Below are 22,234 nucleotides of genomic sequence, written 5' to 3'. Positions count from 1 at the left end.
GTTCGAATCGGCAGTGTGCACGATTCATTTCCCGCATATAAAACTTGGTGTTCAGATCGGCAACAGCTTGCGCGATAATTTCAGGCCATTTGCATATTCTTGTTCGAATCGGCAGTGTGCGCGATTCATTTCCAGCATGTAAAACTTGATGTTCAGATCGGCAATAGTGTGCACGATCATTTCATGGCAATTAAAACTTTGATGTGTAGATGCTAAATTCAAAATGTGACATTCTTTGTGCATATTAAGTTCGTAGTACAATTCCTATAGTTTTCCAGGGAATGTTTCAGATTGCCTTTTGTCCTCATGTAAAAATGCAATGTTTGTTCTGAAACATTATTCTAGAAGGTTCTTATATTCCTAGACAGTATGTGACATTTCATGAAAAGCTCATATGAAACATTGTATTAACCATTCTTGATTTTTTCCAGGTACCCAGAATTCTTGAGGTCTAGTTATAGTCACTTCTTAGGTTATTCATGGTTACAGTATGAGAACACTTAGAACCATAGTCTAGTGAAAGTCAATGTGATTATATCTTGATATTGTGTTGTTTAACCTTTTGCTTCCTACAGGTCTCCTTCCCAACTACCTAATCCCCTTTTACCCCACTTGGACTCTCTCAGGCTCTGTGATATTTCTATCAGAGTTTTGGAGCTGTCTAGTGGTGGACATGTTGAGAACGAGCGCAGGCCCGAGGATCTGGTCTCCCTGACAGTAAGTCAGCAGCTGAGGGGGTTGCCTTCCAGGCTTTTTGAAAAGGAACCAAGGGGGCGCCAGAAGAGAGTAAATGGACAAAATAACTGGACGGCTAATGATAAAGTGTAGGAAGGGGCAAAACAGAAAAATCTGGACAGGCTATCAGGGGCTTCGGGCAGTGGGGAAGTGCGCAGCACCACAAAAATTAATAAATTAAATCATAAGCTCAATATATCTCACCCTAAGGCAACACCGTCTCTTAGGGCATATTTTAAGGCTTTCCCAGTGGTTTTGAGCAACTGTTCCAAAAGCTCAATGGAGCTCGATCTAGGGGGTAGCCCTCCTGTCACACAAAGTATGGAAGGTGAGTAGAGGGGAGCTAGTGCCTGCAAGGGTAGTCAAGCTAACCAAATTATGACAGATATTTCCATGGCATTAGCCCCCGATACCCCAGAATTGCCTGAAACCTCGGTGACCTCCTTGGCCCAGCCGGTCAATCAGTCCTCTTCAACCCCAGCTGTGAACATCTCGCCGAAGTCTATGTTCTTGGCACTTTCTGAAAATATCAAGAAGAGTTTTGCGGTTTCCGAGGCAAATCAAGGCGAAATAAGAGTAGCCTGTGACTCTTGGGACTAGAAATTCAACCTCCTGACAATTAGAACTCAAGCACTGGAGGAGCTGGTGGGTGCTATGAGGGAGGAGATGAGTAAGAACAAAGAAGAAATCTGTTAGTTAAAATAGAGTGAGAGAGAGTTACAGGGGAAACTGGAGCGGTTGGAAAAACATTCTAGAAGGAATAACTTGAGAATTCCTAATGTGCCAGAAGGGGTGGAGAGAGACGATCCTAAGATGTTTAAAGCCTCCTTGATCAAGAAGGCACTCTCACTGGAAGAAAGTAAGAAGGAATTGGCGAGGGATATTCAGAGGATCCACAGAGACCCTTTTAGGAAGGATCCCAACAACAAGAAACCACGAAAAATTCTGCTGAATTTTCAAGCATACCTTTTGAAAGAAAAGATTTTGACAAACGTGTTAAAATTGAAATTCCTGAGAGGGGAAGACTTTTCATTTGAAATTAGATCAGATTTATCTAGGACAACATTGAATAAGCAATGGGAGTTGGGAAATGTCTAGAGGAGTTTACAGGTCAAGGAGCAGTGGCCCAGCTCAAAATTCCAGCATACCTTCGGGTAGTACACAATAACAGAACGCATACCATTAAAGATCCTACAGCAGCAGATGAGTTGTTGGCAGCCATTAAGAAGGGGAATGTTGCGGATTGAAGGTTCTCGTGTAAGCAGACACACGTAGGCTAACCGGCCTGGTCTAAAGGGGCTCTAAAATTGGGCTGATGGGTCCATTACAAGAAGAGGGTTCTCCAGAGAGGGGGGAATCACAGTAGAATGCACGATGGACGGTTGTAGGAGGTCACAGGGTGGGGAGCATGAGGGAAAAAGAGAAAAAAAATAGTAACCTCATACACCTCAGAGCATCATTTTTATCTGGATAAGGTTGGAGGAAGTCAGTTAGCCAGAAGAAAGACAATAGCAGATCAATCCAAATTATGTCTTGGGATATTAATGGCCTACGGACCAAAGGGATGACTAATAAGATCTTGCAGTTCTTAAAGGATTCATCAGCTCGTATAATTATCTTGCAAGAGATGTATCTAACCAAGGAAGAAAGTATACCCCAGTTCATATCACAGAAATTGATACACTGCTTTGCGAGTTCAGAACATAACTTTAATACTAAAGGGGTCGCGATCCTAGTTAAACACAAGCCTAATGCAACCCTGTTGGAGGTGGTTTCTGATAGACTGGGCGGGTGGATTATAGCTAAATTACAAATGGAAGATAGGAAAGTTACATTAGTCGGGTTTTATGGGCCTAACTGTGACGATATAGAACCACTAAGGCATGTCTTCCCTCATCTATTAGAGTTTCCTGATCCAGTTATAATGGGCGGAGACTTTAATGTGGTTTTAGACAACAAATTAGACAGATCAGTAAACTACAGATCGATAGGCACCCCTAAATCTCAGCAATATCTTAAAGGGATGGTGAATGAGTTGGGGCTATGCAACCTGTGTAGGAAGAGAGCTGTGGGAAAACAGGGTTTTTCATTTTATCATAACAATTACGGCCATGCCTCTTGGATTGACTACTTTTTAATAGATCAAGTAGTATGTGGTCTAGTGGATGATATTAAGTATTCAACTGCTCCTCTATCAGACCATGCTGATGTTATGCCGAGGATTAGTCTGCCCCAGGATGTAGGTGGGAGGAGGTGGACTTTTGATCGTATACTACTATTAGATGAGGAGGTTATAAGCCAACTTCCTAAGGAAACAGAGGACTTCTTTAAGATCAATGTGGGGTGTGCCTCTGCAATTATAGTCTGGGATACTTTTGAAGCAGTAATCAGAGGGAGGATTATGAGCCTCCCTGGTCACAAGAACAAGCAATACAGGGATGAGCTAAATTATATAGAGCAGGCAATATAATGATATAATAGCTTGTGTATTAAGGGACGGGATAAGCAGGCATTAGATATTAGAATATACCAGTTAAAGCAGCAGCTGGAGAATGTATTGAAAGCTAGGATTGCAGAAAAATGTCAAGCAGGAAGACTCGCCCATTTCGGGTATGGGGAAAGTGCAGGGAAATCATATTAAAGAGATCGAGGATGATCAATCTGTTGAGCAGTCTGGGTTAGGCTGACCTCCTCAGAAAACACAGAAGTCACCTTTCAGCGGGTCTTATCTCAGCTCTTTACAGAGAAGATGGAGGTGGGTGAGGAGGATATTGAGGAATGGCTGGGGCCTAATCCCCTGCTTTGCCTGGGACAAGAGAAGCAGACTGCCCTGAAAGAATCTATTTCTCAGGCAGAGTTAAGAGTGGTGTTAAAAGAGAGTAAGGGGGAAAGCAGCTGGGCCAGATGGTATTCCTGTTGACTTGTATAAAGCATTGAGGGAATCTGTTTTTCCAGCCATGTCACTCCTTTTTTCAGAAATTTTTGATGAAGGTATACCGTTACCTGATTCGTGGAATTAAGCAATTATTTTACTCATTTTGAAGCCAGGGAAAAGCCCACGCCCATGTGAGTCCTATAGACCAATCTGTTTGCTAAACAGCGATTATAAGCTGTTTGCAAAAATTGTAGCAGACATGTTGAGTGGAGCAATAAGTGATTTGATACATCCAGATCAGAGTGGTTTTTATCAGAAATAGATATTTGCATGAGCTAACGTTAAATATGATATGGGCTATAGATCTGGCTACAATGTTTCAGGAACCCCTAGCTGTTATTGCACTTGATGCTATGAAGGCTTTAGATAGGGTTAACTGGAACTACCTGAATAGAATTTTTAAGGACTATAAGCTGGGTGTAAAATTCTGCCGGGCCATCTGTTGTATATATCATTCTCCTTCAGCAAAAGTATTGGTGAAAGAAAAATTAACTAAGCCCTTTGAGATTACTGGAGGCACAAGACAGGGCTGTCCTCTCTCTCCCTATTTTTCCATCTATATATGGAGCCCCTCGCTGAAAAGACTGGGCAAAGTTCCACAATCTCTCCCTTTGGTTTGAAGGGGAGGGAGAAAAAAGTTGCTTTATATGCCGATTGTTGGACCTGGCCCTTTTACAGGGTCATTCCCCAGACTTTTTGCTTTTTGCCTCCTTATTTTTCTAACCGTTGTTAGCTGACGTTTTGACTATGAGCACTTTTTCACTGCTAACCAGTGCTAAAGTGCATGCGCTCTCCCTTACAAAATTGGTATGATTGGATTATACCTAATTGGCATATTTAATTTACCTAGAAGTCCCTTGTAAAGTGGTATCCCTATACCCAGGGCCTGTAAATTAAATGCTACTAGTGGGCCTGCAGTGCTGCTTGCGCCACCCACTGAAGTAGCCTGTCAAACCTATCTAAGGCCTGCTAGTGCAGAGCCTGTGTGCGCAGTTTCCTGCCACAGGGACCTGGCATCTAAATTTACTTCTCAGGCCCAGAACTCCCCTTTTACTACATGTAAGTCACCCCTAAGGTACGCCCTAGCTAGCCCTTTGGGCAAGGTGCCATGTATTTAGAAGGCAGGACATATGCTATGTTGCGTGGCCTGTCCTGGTAGTGACAAACAGCCTAACTTGGTGTCTCACTACTGTGAGTGCTGCCTCCTCATAGGATTGCATTGGAAATGCCCTGCCTTATGTGTAAGGGGTATTGTCTGATTTATGAGGGGTAGCACAGGCATGTTTGGTATGGTTGTGATAGTGGTGAGAAATGCTGCTTACTGGTGTAGGTGTATTTTTTATTACTATCACAGAAATGCCACTTCTAGAAAGTGTGCATTTATCTGTGCTTATGACATTGGGGTTTTGCAGCTTGCCTCCAATCCACGTCTGGGCAGACTGACAGTTGGGGCTTTGTGCATACTTCTCAGACAGCCTGAACACAGGGAGGGTGGATGTGTCACAGAGGTGCATCTACATATTGTAAAGCCTTCCTGGGCTGAGAGAAGGGAGAGGCGGGCACACATGCATTTGTAAAGACTGTGCCCTGGCCTCACACAATAGGGTTGTTTACCCCACACTGATGTTTGGAGCCTGTGCTGGAGGAGAGAAAGGCCACTCCCAGAACCAGTTGTAACTGGATGGAACCCCCTCTCCTGGCCATTGTAAAACACAGTGTAAGCCTAGTATAAGTACAGGGGAATTTTCCCCACAATTTGAACATTCTTGGGACTTGAAACTGGGCACAGAACGCTGATGAATGGACTCACCAGGAAACCACCTTGGACTGCTGCTGCTGTGCTGACCTGTGACCTGCCTGGTCACTAGAAGGAACTGTCACCATTTGCACCCCTTGTGCTGGCCTGTAGCTGGGCCCACCAGCCCTGTGCTTCCCCTAGTTTTTGCTTGTTCCCAGGGGCAGGGAGCTGTGGCCCCTGACCTCTGCAACGATCCCTGCCGATTGGACTAAAAGCGCTGCGAGAAGCGCTCTGTTGGTTGTCCTTGCACTTTGTTAAAGTGCCCCTCTGCTGATGAGAAATCACCGCCGCAGCCCGGGCTTATGGAAGTGCCCACAGTCTTTGAGAAGCGCTTCTCTGCTGTTTAAATCACCGCTGCAACCAGGATCGCGCTGTTTCTAGTGCCCCCGGGGCACTTTCCGGAGCAAAGAAAGGAGCAGACACGCTCCTATTGTGTCCCCGGGTGAAGCATGCTTTACGGAGTGCAGCGGGGGCACACGTCGGCACCAAACTCCTGAGCTGTCTCCCTCACGGACGAGGGAAGGCAGCAGAGCGGCTCGTGCTCCGGACCGGGTGCGGCCGCATTAGGAACCAGGTGAGGAGCCTCAACGGAGGCCCCTGCTTCCTTTACTCCTTTTGGCAGCGCACCACTGACAAGGACGGCTGCCTCCCTCTAAGCAGGACACAGGGAGGAAAGGGAGTTCCCTTTCCCCCGGTCACTGCGTTAGGGGTGCGATCGCCCCTACTGCTTGATTCTTTGTGGCATTTTGGGCCCCCCCTTTTCGGAGAGGGCCATTAGAGGCCAGGGGGGGCCCACAAGGATCACGGGTCCCCAGAGGGGCCTGTCCCTCACTCCACCAAGATCGCAGGTCCCTGAAGGGGCCCGTTTCTCACAGTAGAGAGGGTGCAGGCCGACCCTTTCCCTCAGGAGACCTGCGAGGCCCCCATTTTCACGCATAGGCGCCCGGGAGCCCCCATACTCCTCCTTCTAGGCACTGGGCGTGCCTCTACTACAGAGACCAGGTACTTTTTAGGGAATATGGGCTCCAGGAGCCTAGCATAGATCTTTGGATGTTTTTTAGATTTCCTACCTGCTTTCTGTCACTACATATACAGTATGTGCTAATGTCCCTTTTCTGGACATGTCTAGCTGATATGTATTTGTATGACTTGTGAGATGTTCTCTAATGTTCCTTTTATGGGTATTTAGGAATTATTCATGACAAGTGTATATAACTCCTATTGTAATTCCTGACTACTGCTTATGTTGCAGAATCCTGAGTACTTACGTGTTCTAATGTGCCAACTGCTTATTCATGCAGAGTATTAGTAACTTGTGTAACGATCTGACAACTGCTAAGGTAGCAGGGTATTAATTACGTGTAATGTTGGTCTAACTATGTTTTGTGCAATACAGATTATTTTTACATAGCTCAGTGTTGTGTTTAATTTGTGGTGTACATTTTGCGTCACGTGTGTTGTATGTGTTGTGCAAACCCTTTACACATTGTCTCTCGGATAGGCCGGACTGCTCGTGCCAAGCTACCAAGGGGGTGAGCACGGAAGAAGCTGCACAGAAGGAGGGAAAAAGGCGGGGTCTCTCCCTTCCAGACTTGCAATATTAAGCTTGGGCATTTCATTTTAAGGATACTAAGATGTTATTCTTCTCTCCGGCTGCGTTAGGTATCCGAGTTGTGTTTAAAGCCATGGTAGGTACAGTGAAAGGTGCGGCAAATCATATTTTGTATATATTCAGCAATCCCAAATTCTTTAAAAAAGTGAAACTTAAAGTATTACAGGATGTGGTCAAGACCTGGTATAAGGTGTGGCAAGCAGTAAAGATGGAGTATTATAGTCAATGGGCCCTGGTCTGGGACTCACTGGTAACCCCTGAATGTTTGGGTGATGTATTTGCATTGCCTCTCAGGAGGGCGGGGATTGAATACTGGGGGAACTTGGTCAGAAACGGCTCCCTACTGTCTTTGGATGAGCTAACAGTAATGACCAGGGAAACCTTTCTCAGTCAATGTTGGAAATGGCCTTTCTGCAGGGTCACCCCCAAACGTCTTGCCTTCCTCCGTCTCTTTTTCTGACCTAATTTTTGCTGGCTTTAGTGACTCTGACCATTTTACATCTGCTAATCAGTGCTAAAGTGAATATGCTCTAGCCTTAAAACATGGTGACATTGGCTCATACCCAAACGACTTATTTAATTTACTTGTAAGTCCCTAGTCAAGTGCACTACATGTGGCCAGGTCCTGTAAATTAAATGCTACTAGTGGGCTGTAGCACTGGTTGTGCCACCCACATAAGTAACCCCCTAACCATGTCTCAGGCCTGGTTCTGCAGTGTCTGTGTGTGCAGTTTCACTGCTACTTCCACATGGCACTTGAAAGTACTTGCCAAGCCTTAAACTCCCCTTTTTCTACTTATAAGTCACCCCTAGGATAGGCCCTAGGTAGCCCATAGGGCAGGGTGCTATGTAGGTAGAAGGCAGGACATGAACATGTGTGTTCTATATGTCCTGGTAGTGTAAAACCCCTAAATTCGTTTTTACACTCCTGTGAGGCCTGCTACTTTCATAGGATAGCATTAAGGCTACCCTCATATACTGTTTGAGTGGTAGATCCTGATCTGAAAGGAGAAGCCGGGTCATATTTAATTATTTAATATGTCCAGAATGGTGATACAAAATCCTGCTTAATTCTGAAGTTGGGTTTTATATTACTATTTTATAAATGCTACTTTTAGAAAGTCACCATTTCTTTACACTTAGATCCTTCTGTGTCTTACAATCCACGTCTGGCTAGGTTTAGTTAACAGCTTCCTTGTGCATTCATTCAGACAACCCCAAACACAGGATGCTCAGTCACACTTGCATACATCTGCATATTGAATGGGTCTTCCTGGGCTGGGAGGGTGGAGGGCCTGACTCTTACATGTTAAAGGACAGTAGCCTGCCCTTACACAAAGGACTGCCACACCCCCTACTGGCACCCTGACAGACAGGATAGAACTGAAAGGGGACCCTTTGCACTTCTAAGCCACTCTTTGAAGTCTCCCCCACTTCAGAGGCACATTTGGGTATTTAAGCAGGGTCTCTGACCCTCCCATCCTAGACACTTCTGAGGTAGACTCTTCTACTTCACAGACACTTCCTGGAGAAGAGAACCTGAACCAGAACCTGCAACCTGCCAAGAAGAACTGCCTGGCTGCCCAAAGGACTCACTTGACTGCTTTTCTGAGAAGAACTTCTGCCTTGCTGTTGCCCTGCTGCCTTGCTGCTCTCTGACTGTGCTGAGAAGTGCTCTCCAAAGGCTTGCATAGAGCTTGCCTCCTGTTCCCTGAAGTCTCAGGACCAAAAAGACTTCATTCCTGCAAAAGAACTCCTTGTGCGGTGGAAATTGATGCACAGCCTGCACGAAACAATGCACAGCCTGCATCAAGGTGAGGAAATCACCGCACACCGAACCGGAATGACGTAGTCCAACTTCGCAAGAAGATTGATGCAGCACCAGTGTTGTGAACGGAAATTCGACTCTCAACCCACTGGATCGATGCAAAGCTGAGCCATAACAACGCAGCCTGACTTCCTGAGAGGATTTGACGCAGTGCCTGCCATGAGGTAGAAATTTCCATGCATCGCCCACCGGATCGGCACAGCCCCTGTGACTTCATCCTGCAAGCGCTGGATTTCAACGCATCATCCCCTGGGTGTCCGAAAACCCCACAACCCAAAGAGGGTCTCAGTCCACGTGCCAGAAATCGACAGAAAGCAAGCCCTGTCTGAAAACTCAATCGACACACACCTCCCCATTTTCCACGCATCTCCTCCTCTGCGGTCCCTTGCAGAGAATTTGAACGCAAACCAGGTACTTTGGGCCGTATTTATACTTTTTGGCAAAACATTTAACGCCGGCTAACGCCATTCCAAAGCGCCATGCGGGCGCCGTATTTATGGAATGACGTTAGCCGGCGGAGCTGCCTGGTGTGCGTCAAAACAAATGACTTACACCAGGCAGCGCCGGCGTAGGGGAAAATGGAGCTTGGGCACCAAAAAATGGGGCAAGTAAGGCTGAGGCAAAATTTTCGCCTCAACCCGATTAGCGCCATTTTTTTTTACTCCCAACCCCCATTGAAATGACTCCTGTCTTAGCAAAGTCAGGAGTCATGCCCCCTTGCCCAATGGCCATGCCCAGGGGACTTCTGTCCCCTGGGCATGTTCATTGGGCATAGTGGCATGTAGGGGGGCACAAATCAGGCCCCCCTATGCCCCAAAGTAAATAAAAAAAATACTTACCTGAACTTACCTTAAGTTCCCTGGGATGGGTCCCTCCATCCTTGGGCGTCCTCCTGGGGTGGGCAAGGGTGGCAGGGGGTGTCCCTGGGGGCATGGGAAGGCACCTCTGGGCTCCTTCCGAGCTCACAGGTCCCTTAACGCCTGCCCTGACCAGGCGCTAAAAAACTACGCAAAAGCGGCTGGACGTCATTTTTTTGACCCGCCAACTCCCGGGCGTCATTTTTGCCCGGGAGTATAAATACGGCGCCCATGCCTCGGAGTAATTTTTTAGACGGGAACGCCTACCTTGCATATCATTAACGCAAGGAAGGTGTCCACGCTAAAAAATGACGCAAACTCCAAGATCTTTGGCGCTAGACGGGTCTAACGCCAAAGTATAAATATGGAGTTAGTTTTGCGTCGGATTTGCGTAAAAAAAAACGACGCAATTCCGGGGAAAACAGAGTATAAATATGCCCCTTTGTGCTTGAAAGAGACATTTTTTGCTTTTAAAAGACTGAAGACACTTTACATCATTTTTACAATGATATCTCAACATATACTTGTTGCATCTTAATCGTTTTGACCTGCATCTTATCAGATAAATATTATATATTTTTCTAAACACTGTGTGGTGTATTTTTGTGGTGTTCTACCATGTTATTACATGATTTATTGCACAAATACTTTACACATTGCCTTCTAAGTTACTGGCTACTCAGCGACAGGCTATCAGAGGGTGGGCACAGGATAATTTCGATTGTGTGTGACTTACCCTGACTAGAGTGAGGGTCCTTGCATGGACAGGGGGTAACCTAACTGCCAACCAAAGTCTCCATTTCAAGATATATCCAGTTGAGTAGTTGGCTACTAAGGTGTGGTATTATTATGTTGGATCAAGGGAACTTGCTGGAGGATAAGCTAATTAAAGACATGGCATATGCTAACAAGATCTCCAGTTGGTATTGGGCAATCTCAGAGATACTTGACAATGACTTTAAGCTACCTCAAGAACTTTGGGAACGAGATATGTTGTTGCTGGTGGAACGATTACAAGACAGATGGCAATCATTCATGCGTATGGTGTTCAGTATAGTAAGGCCTGCTACACTTCATGTTGCATAGAGCCTACTACTCTCCCTTTAAACTCTCAAAGATGAGGAAGGAGGGTATGGTGAGCTGTCCAAAATGTGGATTGCTGAGTGCATCTGATGTCCATATGTTCATGGATTGTCCAGTTGTCGTCTGTTTCTGGGAAGAAGTCTGCAAATTGATTTAAAGTGTACTAAAACAAGAAGTCTCAGCGACCCTCCCTTTAATAATTTTTGGTCTAGCAGAAGATGGGAAAATAAAAAGTAGAACGGTGAAGATGGGATTGTTTTATGCAATATTGCTGGCCAGGAGAGAAATTTGTCGGCATTGGGTTTCGGTACCCCCTCCCTCACATAAAGATTGGCTAAATGCACTTTTTCGAATAGCAAAATTAGACATGTTAGTTCAAGAGAAAAGAAGGAAAAAATATTGTCTCTGCTGTTGGAATGGAGGGGACTTTAAATGTAAACTGTGAACTGTGTTGGACTACTAAGCTCATGTCCTATGATTAATCACCACTCTACTCTCCCCCACTGGAGGTAGGTTTCAGCTACACAATACTACTGAGAGATATTCTGGCACCCTGACATCAGCCACCTCCATGTATGAGATGGTGCACCGGAATACAGTATGGAGTAGGCTTAGAATCTGAGGTATATGAGGACAAAAAAAATCATCACTATAGTTGAAAGCATGCATGACAGGCTGTAAAATATGTGAAAATTACATCTTGAAAAGGTCTGCAGCTAATGACACACCAAAAAGGTTCTAATGTACCTGCAATTGTCCTAGAGTTCCAACTGATGATATCCTTTATTTATATCTAGGCGAGAGTAGACCTTCTCACCATTCAATTGTGTTATCATGTCAGCAATGTGTGAACCTGGATGTTGTTCTCTTTCAATTGGCTTGTTTGCTTGAAACATATCCACCCAGATGTGTAAAGCTCCTCCACTGTCCTTCTTGGGTACTACCGCTGTGTGAGAAACCTGTGGCGTTGGACCAGTAGAATGCTCAATTATATCATGTTTAGGAAATGATTCAAGTTCCTTTTCAATAGCTTGTAAATAAAATGCAATTGTCTGTGTCTTTGAGCAACAGGACAGACCTCCTCATTAATATGCAAGTGTACTTTCATAGACCGTATAAGAATGAAGGAAACTGACTTTCAGGATGAGCATTCATGTTGTTCATTGAGAACAGTCCTATCTCAGCAGCTCTTCCAAAACTGAGTAAACAGGCACTTGACATCGTACCTTTAAACACATGAGTGGGCACTTGCACTTTTGTCTTCTTGTGTTTTATCATCACTGTGAATGAACCTTGACTTTTCAATGGCGTCGAAGCAGCCCACGTATTTACTTTAGTTTTCGATGGTATCAGTAGTGGCAATGGAGATAGTTCTTTATGTTTCTCCTCAGGCATATTGTTCATTGATGAACCACTGTGGATAATGAAAGGTATGGAACAACTGTTTACTTTCGGTGTAATCTTCGGACAATCTTTCAATGGCTTTGGTGCTTTTTCATGCTGACTTTTCTCTGACTGCTATTTTTCTTTACATGCGGCCAGTCCAACATGCGCACATTTTTCTGAGATAAACATTGACATTGCACAGCCATCTTCTTCAGTTTCACTTGATATTGATACTGTAGAAGTGTTTGACAGTGATTTAGTTGACAATCAACTTAGTTTGGTGTCGATTTCTCTCAACTGGTAGTCATTTGGCCTTGTGGGTGTGCGTCGAACGTCACTTCTGGAACGCTTGGGCAGCCATTTTGGCTTCTTGCTATTATGCACTTACATTTTCCTTCGCCACGCAAACTGTTACAAAATGGTTATTCTTAACATAGCCTTTGCATATCTGTCCAATGGCGGACATTTAGGTGCATGTGGAAACGAAAATCCACACTAGATCGGAGTGGTGCAGCAAGAAAGGTACTTTCAAAAAAATATATTATATATTTTTTTGTCACCTCTCCGGCCACGTGCTGAGCCACCCCACCCTTAAGCCACCACTGTTACAATATGTGAAAAAATTAGAGAAATGCACCTCTCTGTTGTACTAAATGAAGTGTATTAACAAAGTTGTTTGTTTAAAAAAATTGCATTATTTATGTTAATGTAGTGTTATCAAGGCTCATATGTTTGGATATTACATGTGTTTCATTAAGACGTATTAATTGAATGTAATTTTATGATTTCTTTCTTTTGCATAAGTGAGCCCAGCAGAGTTTGCATTTTTGTGATCGAGCTATAATATTGATTAATTTCCTAACTTGAACTTTCTTGTTAGTTACATTTCCATTAGAAGACTTGATTTTTGGTAATAGACCATATTGTTTAAGTTTAGAAAGGCTGTATCTTATCACCCCTGGGATCAGAAGATGGACTGATTTCATACACAAATGTTTCAAACTTGTGTGGAGTCACTTGGATGGAAGATGTTCTCATTGAAAGCTTGGGAAAGGAAGAGCATGTTACAACTTGGAGTTGTGTGATTGATTATTATTGGATGATGCCCCTTCAATGTAAACTGCACTGATACCTTTGGGGAATCTGAAGTTTTGTGCCTTTTGATATGACAGTGCCCAGTTGGACTTTGGTGATAAGGAGAGCTTTTTCCCTGATGGCTGCTGATGCATTGCTGATGAACAGTCCCTGAATGCTGAGCCCCTTGGAGAGGTAGTTTCCTCATTGCTTTGCTCTTTGAGATGTCCTCGAGATTAAGAAATCTTTACCTATTCCCCTTGAGAAGGTTCTTGATCGAGAAGTGACATGCTGACACTTTTTCCTATTTCTTCCTTTTATTTTAGTTAGTAACCTATAGTCCGAGATTATCTTTTTCCAAAATATTTTCATCCTTTTATGATTTTTGTCTTTTGCCCACGTGTTCGTCCCACACATGTATTTCCCTGATTTGGTTGGGTGTTGTGTTTTCATTGCCAAGCCAAACTATTACTGCTTAATTGAACTGAATGATGATAGTTAATGCTGAGCAACGTGCAATATCTTTATCTCAGATACTTCTTTAAATGAGACAAATTGTACTACTTGTGTACTTAGTTTTTTCAATGTTAGTTCACCTAAATTTATTTTGTCCCCTTGGACAACCCTTGGTGATTATGTATCTTTATAATTTGGTATTGTGAATAGTCTACATGACTTTGTGAGTTTTCTTTGTGTGGTTGCAATGTTCAGGGTGATGAAATTGATCGGGTTTGTATAGAAATTGTGTTAGTGGTTCTACCACACCACTTTCTGGGTCCAAAAATCCATCTTCCTCAATGAGCATAGATTCCTGCTAAGGATGAAAATGCTCCAGCAGATCCATAGAGCATTTCTGCGATCTTGTAACTTGTCTTGGTGATACCATTGAGTGGTGGTGCAGTGTTGGCATGGTGTAATCCTATTTACAGAACTTTTAGGAAGTTAAAGTGTTTCAAGGGTTTTAAGGGTGTTTTACCGGGAAAGGCAGTCAGGGGAAAGGCTTCAAGCAACTGAACACTGCCAGGGAATTATATAAGTCTGCATTGAGATGCCATCTGCATGTAGGAGCCCTCATTCAGTTTCTTCTTTGTATGTTGCTAGTCTAGCAACGCTTCCAACACTTTGGAGGTGTCGAGCTTTTCTTGGTTGTGCATATTTCACCAAGGGGTAATAAAGCATTCGCAACCGAAGTTGAAGACAATGACCTGCTGTGTAAAACATAATTTTTAAACTGCTCCCCTGGTGTGCGTAAATGGAGATGTGTATTTTACATCATTGTGTAGAACATTCACCAACAGAACCTTCTTGGCACTTTTATTTAAGAGTTGAATAGAAAAAGAAATACAAGGTGCTATTTGGGAAACATTTGGGCATCCACATAAAAGCATGAATGTTGTGATTAAAGTGTAACTGTTAGCAGAGTGCAGTTAAGAAATGTGGATTGAGGGGCACGGATTACATGGGGCAGTCTTGAGTGAATAAGTATCTTGCTCTGAAGTAATTTGAAGCGTTTTGTTGTGAAGGTGCACAAAAGCAGGGACTGAACTACAAACATAGGCACGCTCAATATTGTATGGGCAATACAACATTTTGGAGCATAATTAAGAGCCTCTAGCACCACCTTAGCACCCCAACAGCCTCATTTTTTACATGCTAAGGTGGAGCTAAAGTGGCATTTTCTCTGCAAAATATTCACAAAGTGGTGCAATGCATGTATTGCACCACTTTGTAAATCCTAAGAGATTTCCTTGCACCATTTTTTCAGCACTTTTAACACCTGCTCAGACCATGCGTTGAAAGGGGGCATACCATTATCTATAATGGGACGATATGTACTCTGCAGGAGTAGGCCCAAAATGTCAATAGCACTGAAAAATTACGCTACTGACCCCTACCCTGCGCCATGGTGCGCCGTATTTTAAATAAGGCGCACACATGGTTGCAATAGGGAGGGTGCTAGGGAGCAGAAAGAAAGTGGCGCTCACTAGGTGCAGCTCCATTTTACTTAAATCTGCCACTTAAAGCAAAAGGCCAGGCAGCCAGTGAATAAGGATCCTGTAATTTTTGTGATGCCCTGCAGGGAGGCAGGTAAAGCTGGAGAATACAGCATCTGCCTGGTTTGAGAATGAGCTCTTTGCTGGGCTAGGTGCTGCCGCTTGCTAGTGGTGGTACCTCAAGAGTTCTCAACAATGCTTATAAGGTGCTGGGGTTCAGGAGGGGTTGCCCTGCAGTGTGGATGGGCCCTTGGAATCCATAGGCTGCTTCCCCAAGCCCCATGTATGTCTTCCAAGTGGTCTTAGCCTCATATGTGGGCAAGTGCAAACACGTAAGAGGGGACCCTGTAGTGCAGATGGACCCTCAAAAACGAAGGGACCTGCCCCCAGGACCCTTATTCCCCCCTTCTCCAGTATATGTGGAAAGAGCTCTTAGGTTCCTTCTCAGGTAACGTGCAGGGGCACAAGAGGGGGCCATGTGGGGTCCTACGAATCATGTGGTCCGTTGCCTCTGCGCACACCCAAAGACTTTGTATATCTGGAATGTGGTCTCAGACTCCAGAGACAGGGGTGCAAGAGGAGCCCTCGGCATCAAGGGACTCTGCTTCCTGAAAGACATTTGTGTATCTGTGAGGTGGGTTTAGACTTTATGGGTAAAATGCCTAGGAAATTAGTAACCCCAGTTTCTCCCTTTCCTGGTCTACGTTTATGTATAAGGTGCCCCTTGTTCAGCTCTATCATTAATGGATGCAGGCATGTTTATACAGCTGTCCCATGGGTCGTTCGAGATATTTTGATGAGCCCCTTATGTTTATCATTTACCAGAGTTCAAATGATCTTTGACTTGCTTTTGGAACAATTCCATCTCGGACTGCTGTGTTTCCTTCAGGGCCCTTTAAAGTGGCCAAAATGCTCATGGCAGTGCTTAACTTTCATTTTTTTCTGTTGCTTTGTTAAGCAATGCAGCTGTTCATGTCTTAAATATAACATGCTTTGCAGTAGAGAAGAGAGATCTAGTCTAGAGCAGCCTATGATAATTCTGACCGTTGCTTATGGTTTTTAATGTTTATTTTGTACTGAGTAACAGAAAAACTGTAGGTTCACGACCCCATATGTTCACAGTGCATGGTGTGACTCTGATACGTTATGCAGAAACTCTACCTTACCCCACCCCTGTTAATATAACATGTCACCAAGAAGGGTGTCTTGTGCTAAAATAACGTGTTTGTTACCCAGCTCAACAGTATTCATGTTATCGACCTCAGAAGAATGAAATGCTGAGTCCAGGATTCAAGCATATAACCATGAGGTCAACTAAAGATCTCTGCTGTGGAAGCATTAGTCCACTGAGCCACCAACCCCCGTATTCAGGGGTTGAAATGTTTTTATTATATTTCACTACGTGATTAACAATGGTTTGACTAGGGTTAGGGAAATTCAAGCCAGCACTGATATCACTTGCAGTATAATTTGCTGTTTGAACCTTCCCTACCCTTCTCCAGATCCTTGGCGTTATGCGAGGGGCTTGCTTTGTTTTCTAGCCTTCTCTCTACCCCACCCATCATACCACAAAGGGGGCTATGAAGAGAGCCCCCAGGGAAGCATATTAGCTTAGTCCCTTCAATCAGCTTGGAGAATTCCTTTAAAGTTGTGGCCTGTTTATGTCCAGGATATGCAATTCACCTCTGGACCTTTCTAGGCCTGAGGGTATTCAAGGACTAGCCTCCTATGTCACTCACTTAGGTCATCCAACTAATTTGTTTACTGCTATGGGTTTATGCCGCTTGGAGGGGGGATGGCGGTCTGTTGCAGGAGAAGGAAAAGAAACACCAGCAGATTTCAAGCTGTAGGACACCTCAAACACCCTAGCCTGTGACCACTTTCACTCTTTCAGTCACATACGAGCCGTAAACATTTGCTTAACATTTGTTTCTGTGTAGGTAGAAGTACAGCATAGGCACAGTCCTACAAAATGTAGCTTCACAAACACATTTCCCTTGAGAAACTCTAATACTGAATGTGGGAACCTTCAAAATGGCAATGAATGTGTGAAAAGTAACAATGCTAGTGGCCTGGCTTGAATGTTTACAACTTTAACTCTGTTTAAGTGTGCTCACCCATTGTAGTATTAGTAGGCAGAGGCACAGGTAAAAATATGATTTGCCCCAGATTACTCAGTGGTAAAGTAGAGGACCAGAGATTTCGACACACTAAAGTTTGCTACAAAGGCTATACATTTACCAGCATGTAGATGGTAATCAGGTGCTGAGTGTCTGGTATGAGTGCAGACTGAGTGCAATATGTAGGATTGCAAGAAGGGGTCTGAGCACAAAGTGAGCTGTGCCGGTATGAAGGGAGGGTGACTGTTGGGCCTTGTGTGGGTGCAGGGTGAGTGAAATATCTGTGTGAGCTCACAGTGAGCGCTGTGCCTATGCCTGTGTGACTAGAGGGCGAGACACCTGTCTGTATAAGCAAAGAGTGAATCAAGAGTGCAGATCATTAAAGTCAGACCAGTTGGCATTGACAATGCTTGTGTACTGATGTTACAGGTCCATGCTAGCTGTGTCATGACACTAATAAAGACATGTTTAAAAGAAAACATGTAGAGGCTTCATCACACCGCTGCAATCCCCTGCAATCATGGACAAGTGAGGTAATAGGCCTCACACTGGCCATAAAAGAGCACCTCTATTTTATGGAAACAAAAAAGGGAGCACAATGCACCGGTGTAACTGAACGTGACATCCTTACTGCCCAAGGGGATGTACTCCATCCACCCATTGACTTCCATATAGCTGACAAGTATATGTATGCTTCCTAAAATAATGGTATGCTCTAGCACTTGCTCCACCTACCTGAGCCGTTATTTCCTGCCAGCATTGTTGGACTGACAGAGGATCTTCCCAGCCTGCTGGACACTAGAGACGGCCCTGGTGTCCCATCCCATTCCTGAGATTTAATGATGTCTCTGGAGAAAGAGACCCCAGGGTGACTTCTTTCTCTGCTTTCCAGCTTTGGTAGTGGTTCAGTGCTGTGACTTCTGATCTTCACTTCATCTGCTGACTCTGTGAAAGAAAAACGTCTCACATAAGAAAGCTGGAACTATGTTTAGAAAGAGTTAAGTCTCACAGTCATGTGGCCCGAGCTCTAAGTATGTTAAAGATACATTTCATTGTTCCTGCAATTAAAGTATATAAATCTCATCAGTTATTTAAGACAGAACATAAACCATTCTCATTTTAGTTGAATACCTAAAAGAAGTATTGATATTTATTGTGATTCCAGTACAAACATGTTTATTCTCTCTGTTTTATCTATATAACATACCAAGATTGCCGTTGCCATAGGTGATTTTATCTTTATTTAGGTCCCAAAATTATACAATATTGTACTAACTATGGGCGGGATTTAGAGATTGGCTGACGTGTACTCAAACCTGACAGATATCTAGTCCATTGTATTATAAGTGATATAGGATATAATTAACCTGTAATAATGTGCATGGAATATAAATCATGTTTGTGATGGAGTAACTTGTCCCAAACTCAAACACGGGCCCTTTGTCTCCTGGGATTAGTAGAAACAATGAAAATATCTGAATAATTAATAAAAAAATTGGTTTATATGATAATAAAATAAAATTCACAAGGGTAAAGGGCTTCGATATTGCAATCTAACCTGGTTAAATACATCATTTAACAAAACGCTATAGTAGTAATGAGGACATTTCCCCCTTGCAGTCCATGATTTCATATTAAGTAACACTTGAAGTAGAAACGGGGGTTCCCGATTCATAAAGATAAACTTAGACTTTTCGTCTAAGTTTGGACCAAAAGTCTACATTTATGACTTTTCGGAATTCACAAAGGTAAGTTACGAGTAGTATCTTTACGTCTGCACTTGAGGCAGAATTTCCACCCCGAGAGCAGAGATTCCACTTCACACCGAGAGTGTAATCTCCGCACCTGGAGTGTACTCTCTGCACCTGAAGTGGAATCTCCGCCCGAGTGCAGAGCTTCCACTCCGAGGGCAGAGTTTACGCCCTGAGTGTGGATGCAAAGATACTACTCATAACTTACCTTTGTGAATATAGAAAAGGTGTAATCTTAGACCAAAAGCCTAAGTTTACCTTTGTGAATCAGACCCAGGGTGTGAATATGACCACTAAAATGGGAGGACAGTTACTTTTCTTTGCCCCCGGCCCTGCACATTTTGGGGCCTCATTCTCCGGTTATAACATGTTTTAAGTACTACACAACAAAAGGGGGAAGCAGTGAACTCTGCTCCGCTCGTATTAAGGTGGAAGGGGATAAGGAGTCTGCTGTTGCTTGGTTAAGAGAGAAAAGGAGGCACTGTGAAAAAAAATTAATTGGTTAGAATCACACAATGTTTTCAAATGGAAGCCAGCAATGATACACATGTATGATTCACTGTCTCTGTAGAGTTAGTATATTGTAAAGCACTAGGACAAACTGCATTGGTATGAATAGTACTTTAAAACAAATTAAATACATTTGCGATAGGGGCTTACGAGGGACGAGGGTCACTTTTGAAGTGTGGTAGTCAGGGAATTCATGGAGAAGAAAGTAATGGGGAGCAAAAAAATATTGTCACACTGGGCGTCACTAGCGCTAAAGTCAGCTCTGCCTGCACATAGAGGGGCCTAGTTAAGAGCCTCTAGCATCATTCTAACACCACATTAGCATCATTTTTTTATGCTAATGTGGCGTTAGAAGGCCAAAAATGCAGCACCATATTTAAAAAGTTGTGCAGTGCATGCATTGCGCCACTTTGTAACCGTTTGTGCTACATTATGCCTGCACCATGCATAATGTATGCAAAGGGAGCGTTCCACCATTAGGGGGGGCCAAAATAAATGGCGCAAAGAAAATTTGTTTCAGCACTTTTAACGCCTGCTCAGAGCAGGCGTTAAAAGGAGGCTTCCACTGCTTACAATGGGCCTCCAGGTGTTTTGTAGGATTTGCGTCAACATTTTTGACACTAATACTGCAAAGCACCGGACTAGAGTCAAAAATTCGGACTCTAGTCCCCTAACTACTGCCATGGTGCACCATACTTTAACTACAGCGCATACATGGTGCCATCAGGTGGGCGCTAAGGGGTGCAAGAGCTTTGCCACTTTTCTTAAATGTGCCCCATAAGGCTTAATTACAAGTGCCCATTAAATTGTGATCCCTGAGTAAAGACTATTTGTGCTATTACAAGTGTTGCAATGTGTATTGCACCCAGTAATTTCTAGGTGCAATAAATATCACACTATTTCTCGCATTTCACCAGGTCAAACCTTCTGTAATCTAGCAAATGGAAAAGGTTTGTTATTTACCAGGACATGAGAATTTTGGTGCTTATATTGACCAGAAAATAAGGATATGCAATACTTCTTGCATCTGATAAACTCTGAACACTGTGGCGTCAACATTTTATTAAATCTTGACACAAGATTTTGTGTCAGGACGGGAGGCTTCGGATTATGCTTTCTCTTTCTTTACTGAGAAAATGACAGCAGCCAATCAACATTAACCAAACAAAAAACTACATATCCCAACAATCCTGGTAGTCCATAATGCCTAATCCCAGGCCTGCTCTCCATATAAATGTCTCTGCCTCCTTAGTCCTTTCTCTTTCTTTGTTGCTTGCAGCCAAAGCTAAGTACTCCTTCAATTATTTACTTTGCTACGATGAATAGATTGCCTGTGTGTTTAACTTTAATTACAGCCCTGTAGCGGAAGCGGGGATTGAGCGGTGCTTGACTGTGGAATCTCTTCCCCCTATAGATCACAGCTGCTGTCGCACTCACACGTTGCCTGACCTCTTCTTCTTTCTTTGGGTCGGCCGCGTCAAGTGCTGACATTTTTATGGCATAAATTTGTTTTTTTCGGAGTGTCTGTGTGTTGCGCTCTGTTTTTCCCCTCCATGTGTAGCTGGCCTCCTCGGGAGGCCAGTCAAGCGCTTGCAACAAGAGAGGACTGTAGTCCTCTTTCTATTTCCATAGGCGCGCGTGCACGCAAGGCAATCTCCAACATCGTTGCAGTTCGGAGATTGCCTCGAATGCAGTGCTTCACCTAAAGTGGAAATAATTCCCTTGGAATGCCCAACGAGGTGCAAAAACTGAGAAATGCTTTATCCTAGGAAAAAGCTGGGCAGGTGCTCCCTCCACACTGATTTTGGCCGTGTTTGAGAGGATTATCTCTTATTTTATTAGGTGTTTCTCCTTTTTTGGCCTCCACTTCCCTTGTTGAACTCCTCCACATCCTCTTGCCTTCAGACATGGCGTATTACGCCAAAGAGGATGAATTTTGCGAGGAAAAGGTAGAAATGACCTATGAACACCAGATGGAGGAGAAACTAGTACAGGCCCTGGGTCACCATGTGCAGGACTCTGTTAACCAGACTCTGATAAAGGCTTTAAAGCTTTTTACTCCACCTCTGGTGAAGTACTGACAGAGAGCATTTATGGCGTGTCCCCCCTCCGAGACACTGACAAGAGACAGTCAGCTTTCTGAAGTGACCCTTGCCCCAAGAGCCTTATTGGGGACTAATTCCTCTGTGGATTCATCGCTCCTTGAAGGTCATGAACACAGACCTGGAGTTTCTCTTGATCCTTCTGGCCCATATCTGACTTCTGCTCTTCCAAGCACTGAGACCTCTCACTCCTCTGCTTTACCGCCTTCAGGCTCAGACCAAGCACTAGCCGATAACAAACAGTCTTGCAAACAACAACGTAAGACCCATCATACCACGACTGACACTGTGGTTCAAAAGAACCTATTTTTTGACCCTGAAAATATAATTCACCCAAGATCTACCGAATGGGTGCCTTCGGTCGAGGTGGCGCATTATGTGCAGGTGAGGCTACACAAATATTTTGACAAGGACATTCGTACTACTTTCTGTTCAGAATGTCCTCGTCC

The 22,234-nt window shown here is 43.9% G+C and overlaps 1 protein-coding gene across 2 annotated transcripts in view; it reads right to left on the bottom strand.

Annotated features, from left to right (window-relative positions):
- NYAP2 (neuronal tyrosine-phosphorylated phosphoinositide-3-kinase adaptor 2) overlaps positions 1-22,234 on the bottom strand; it is a 1,263,566-nt gene that overhangs the window by 222,777 nt on the left and 1,018,555 nt on the right. For both annotated transcript variants that reach the window (XM_069213494.1, XM_069213495.1), the window contains one exon: positions 18,158-18,367. In XM_069213494.1, the coding sequence (XP_069069595.1) occupies positions 18,158-18,367 (210 nt within the window). The remainder of the gene's footprint in view (positions 1-18,157; positions 18,368-22,234) is intronic.

Source organism: Pleurodeles waltl, chromosome 11, assembly GCF_031143425.1.
Source record: "Pleurodeles waltl isolate 20211129_DDA chromosome 11, aPleWal1.hap1.20221129, whole genome shotgun sequence".
Classification (NCBI taxonomy): Eukaryota; Metazoa; Chordata; class Amphibia; order Caudata; family Salamandridae; genus Pleurodeles; species Pleurodeles waltl.
The sequence above is the reverse complement of the archived record's forward strand: the minus strand, read 5'-3'. Positions and strand labels throughout refer to the sequence as shown.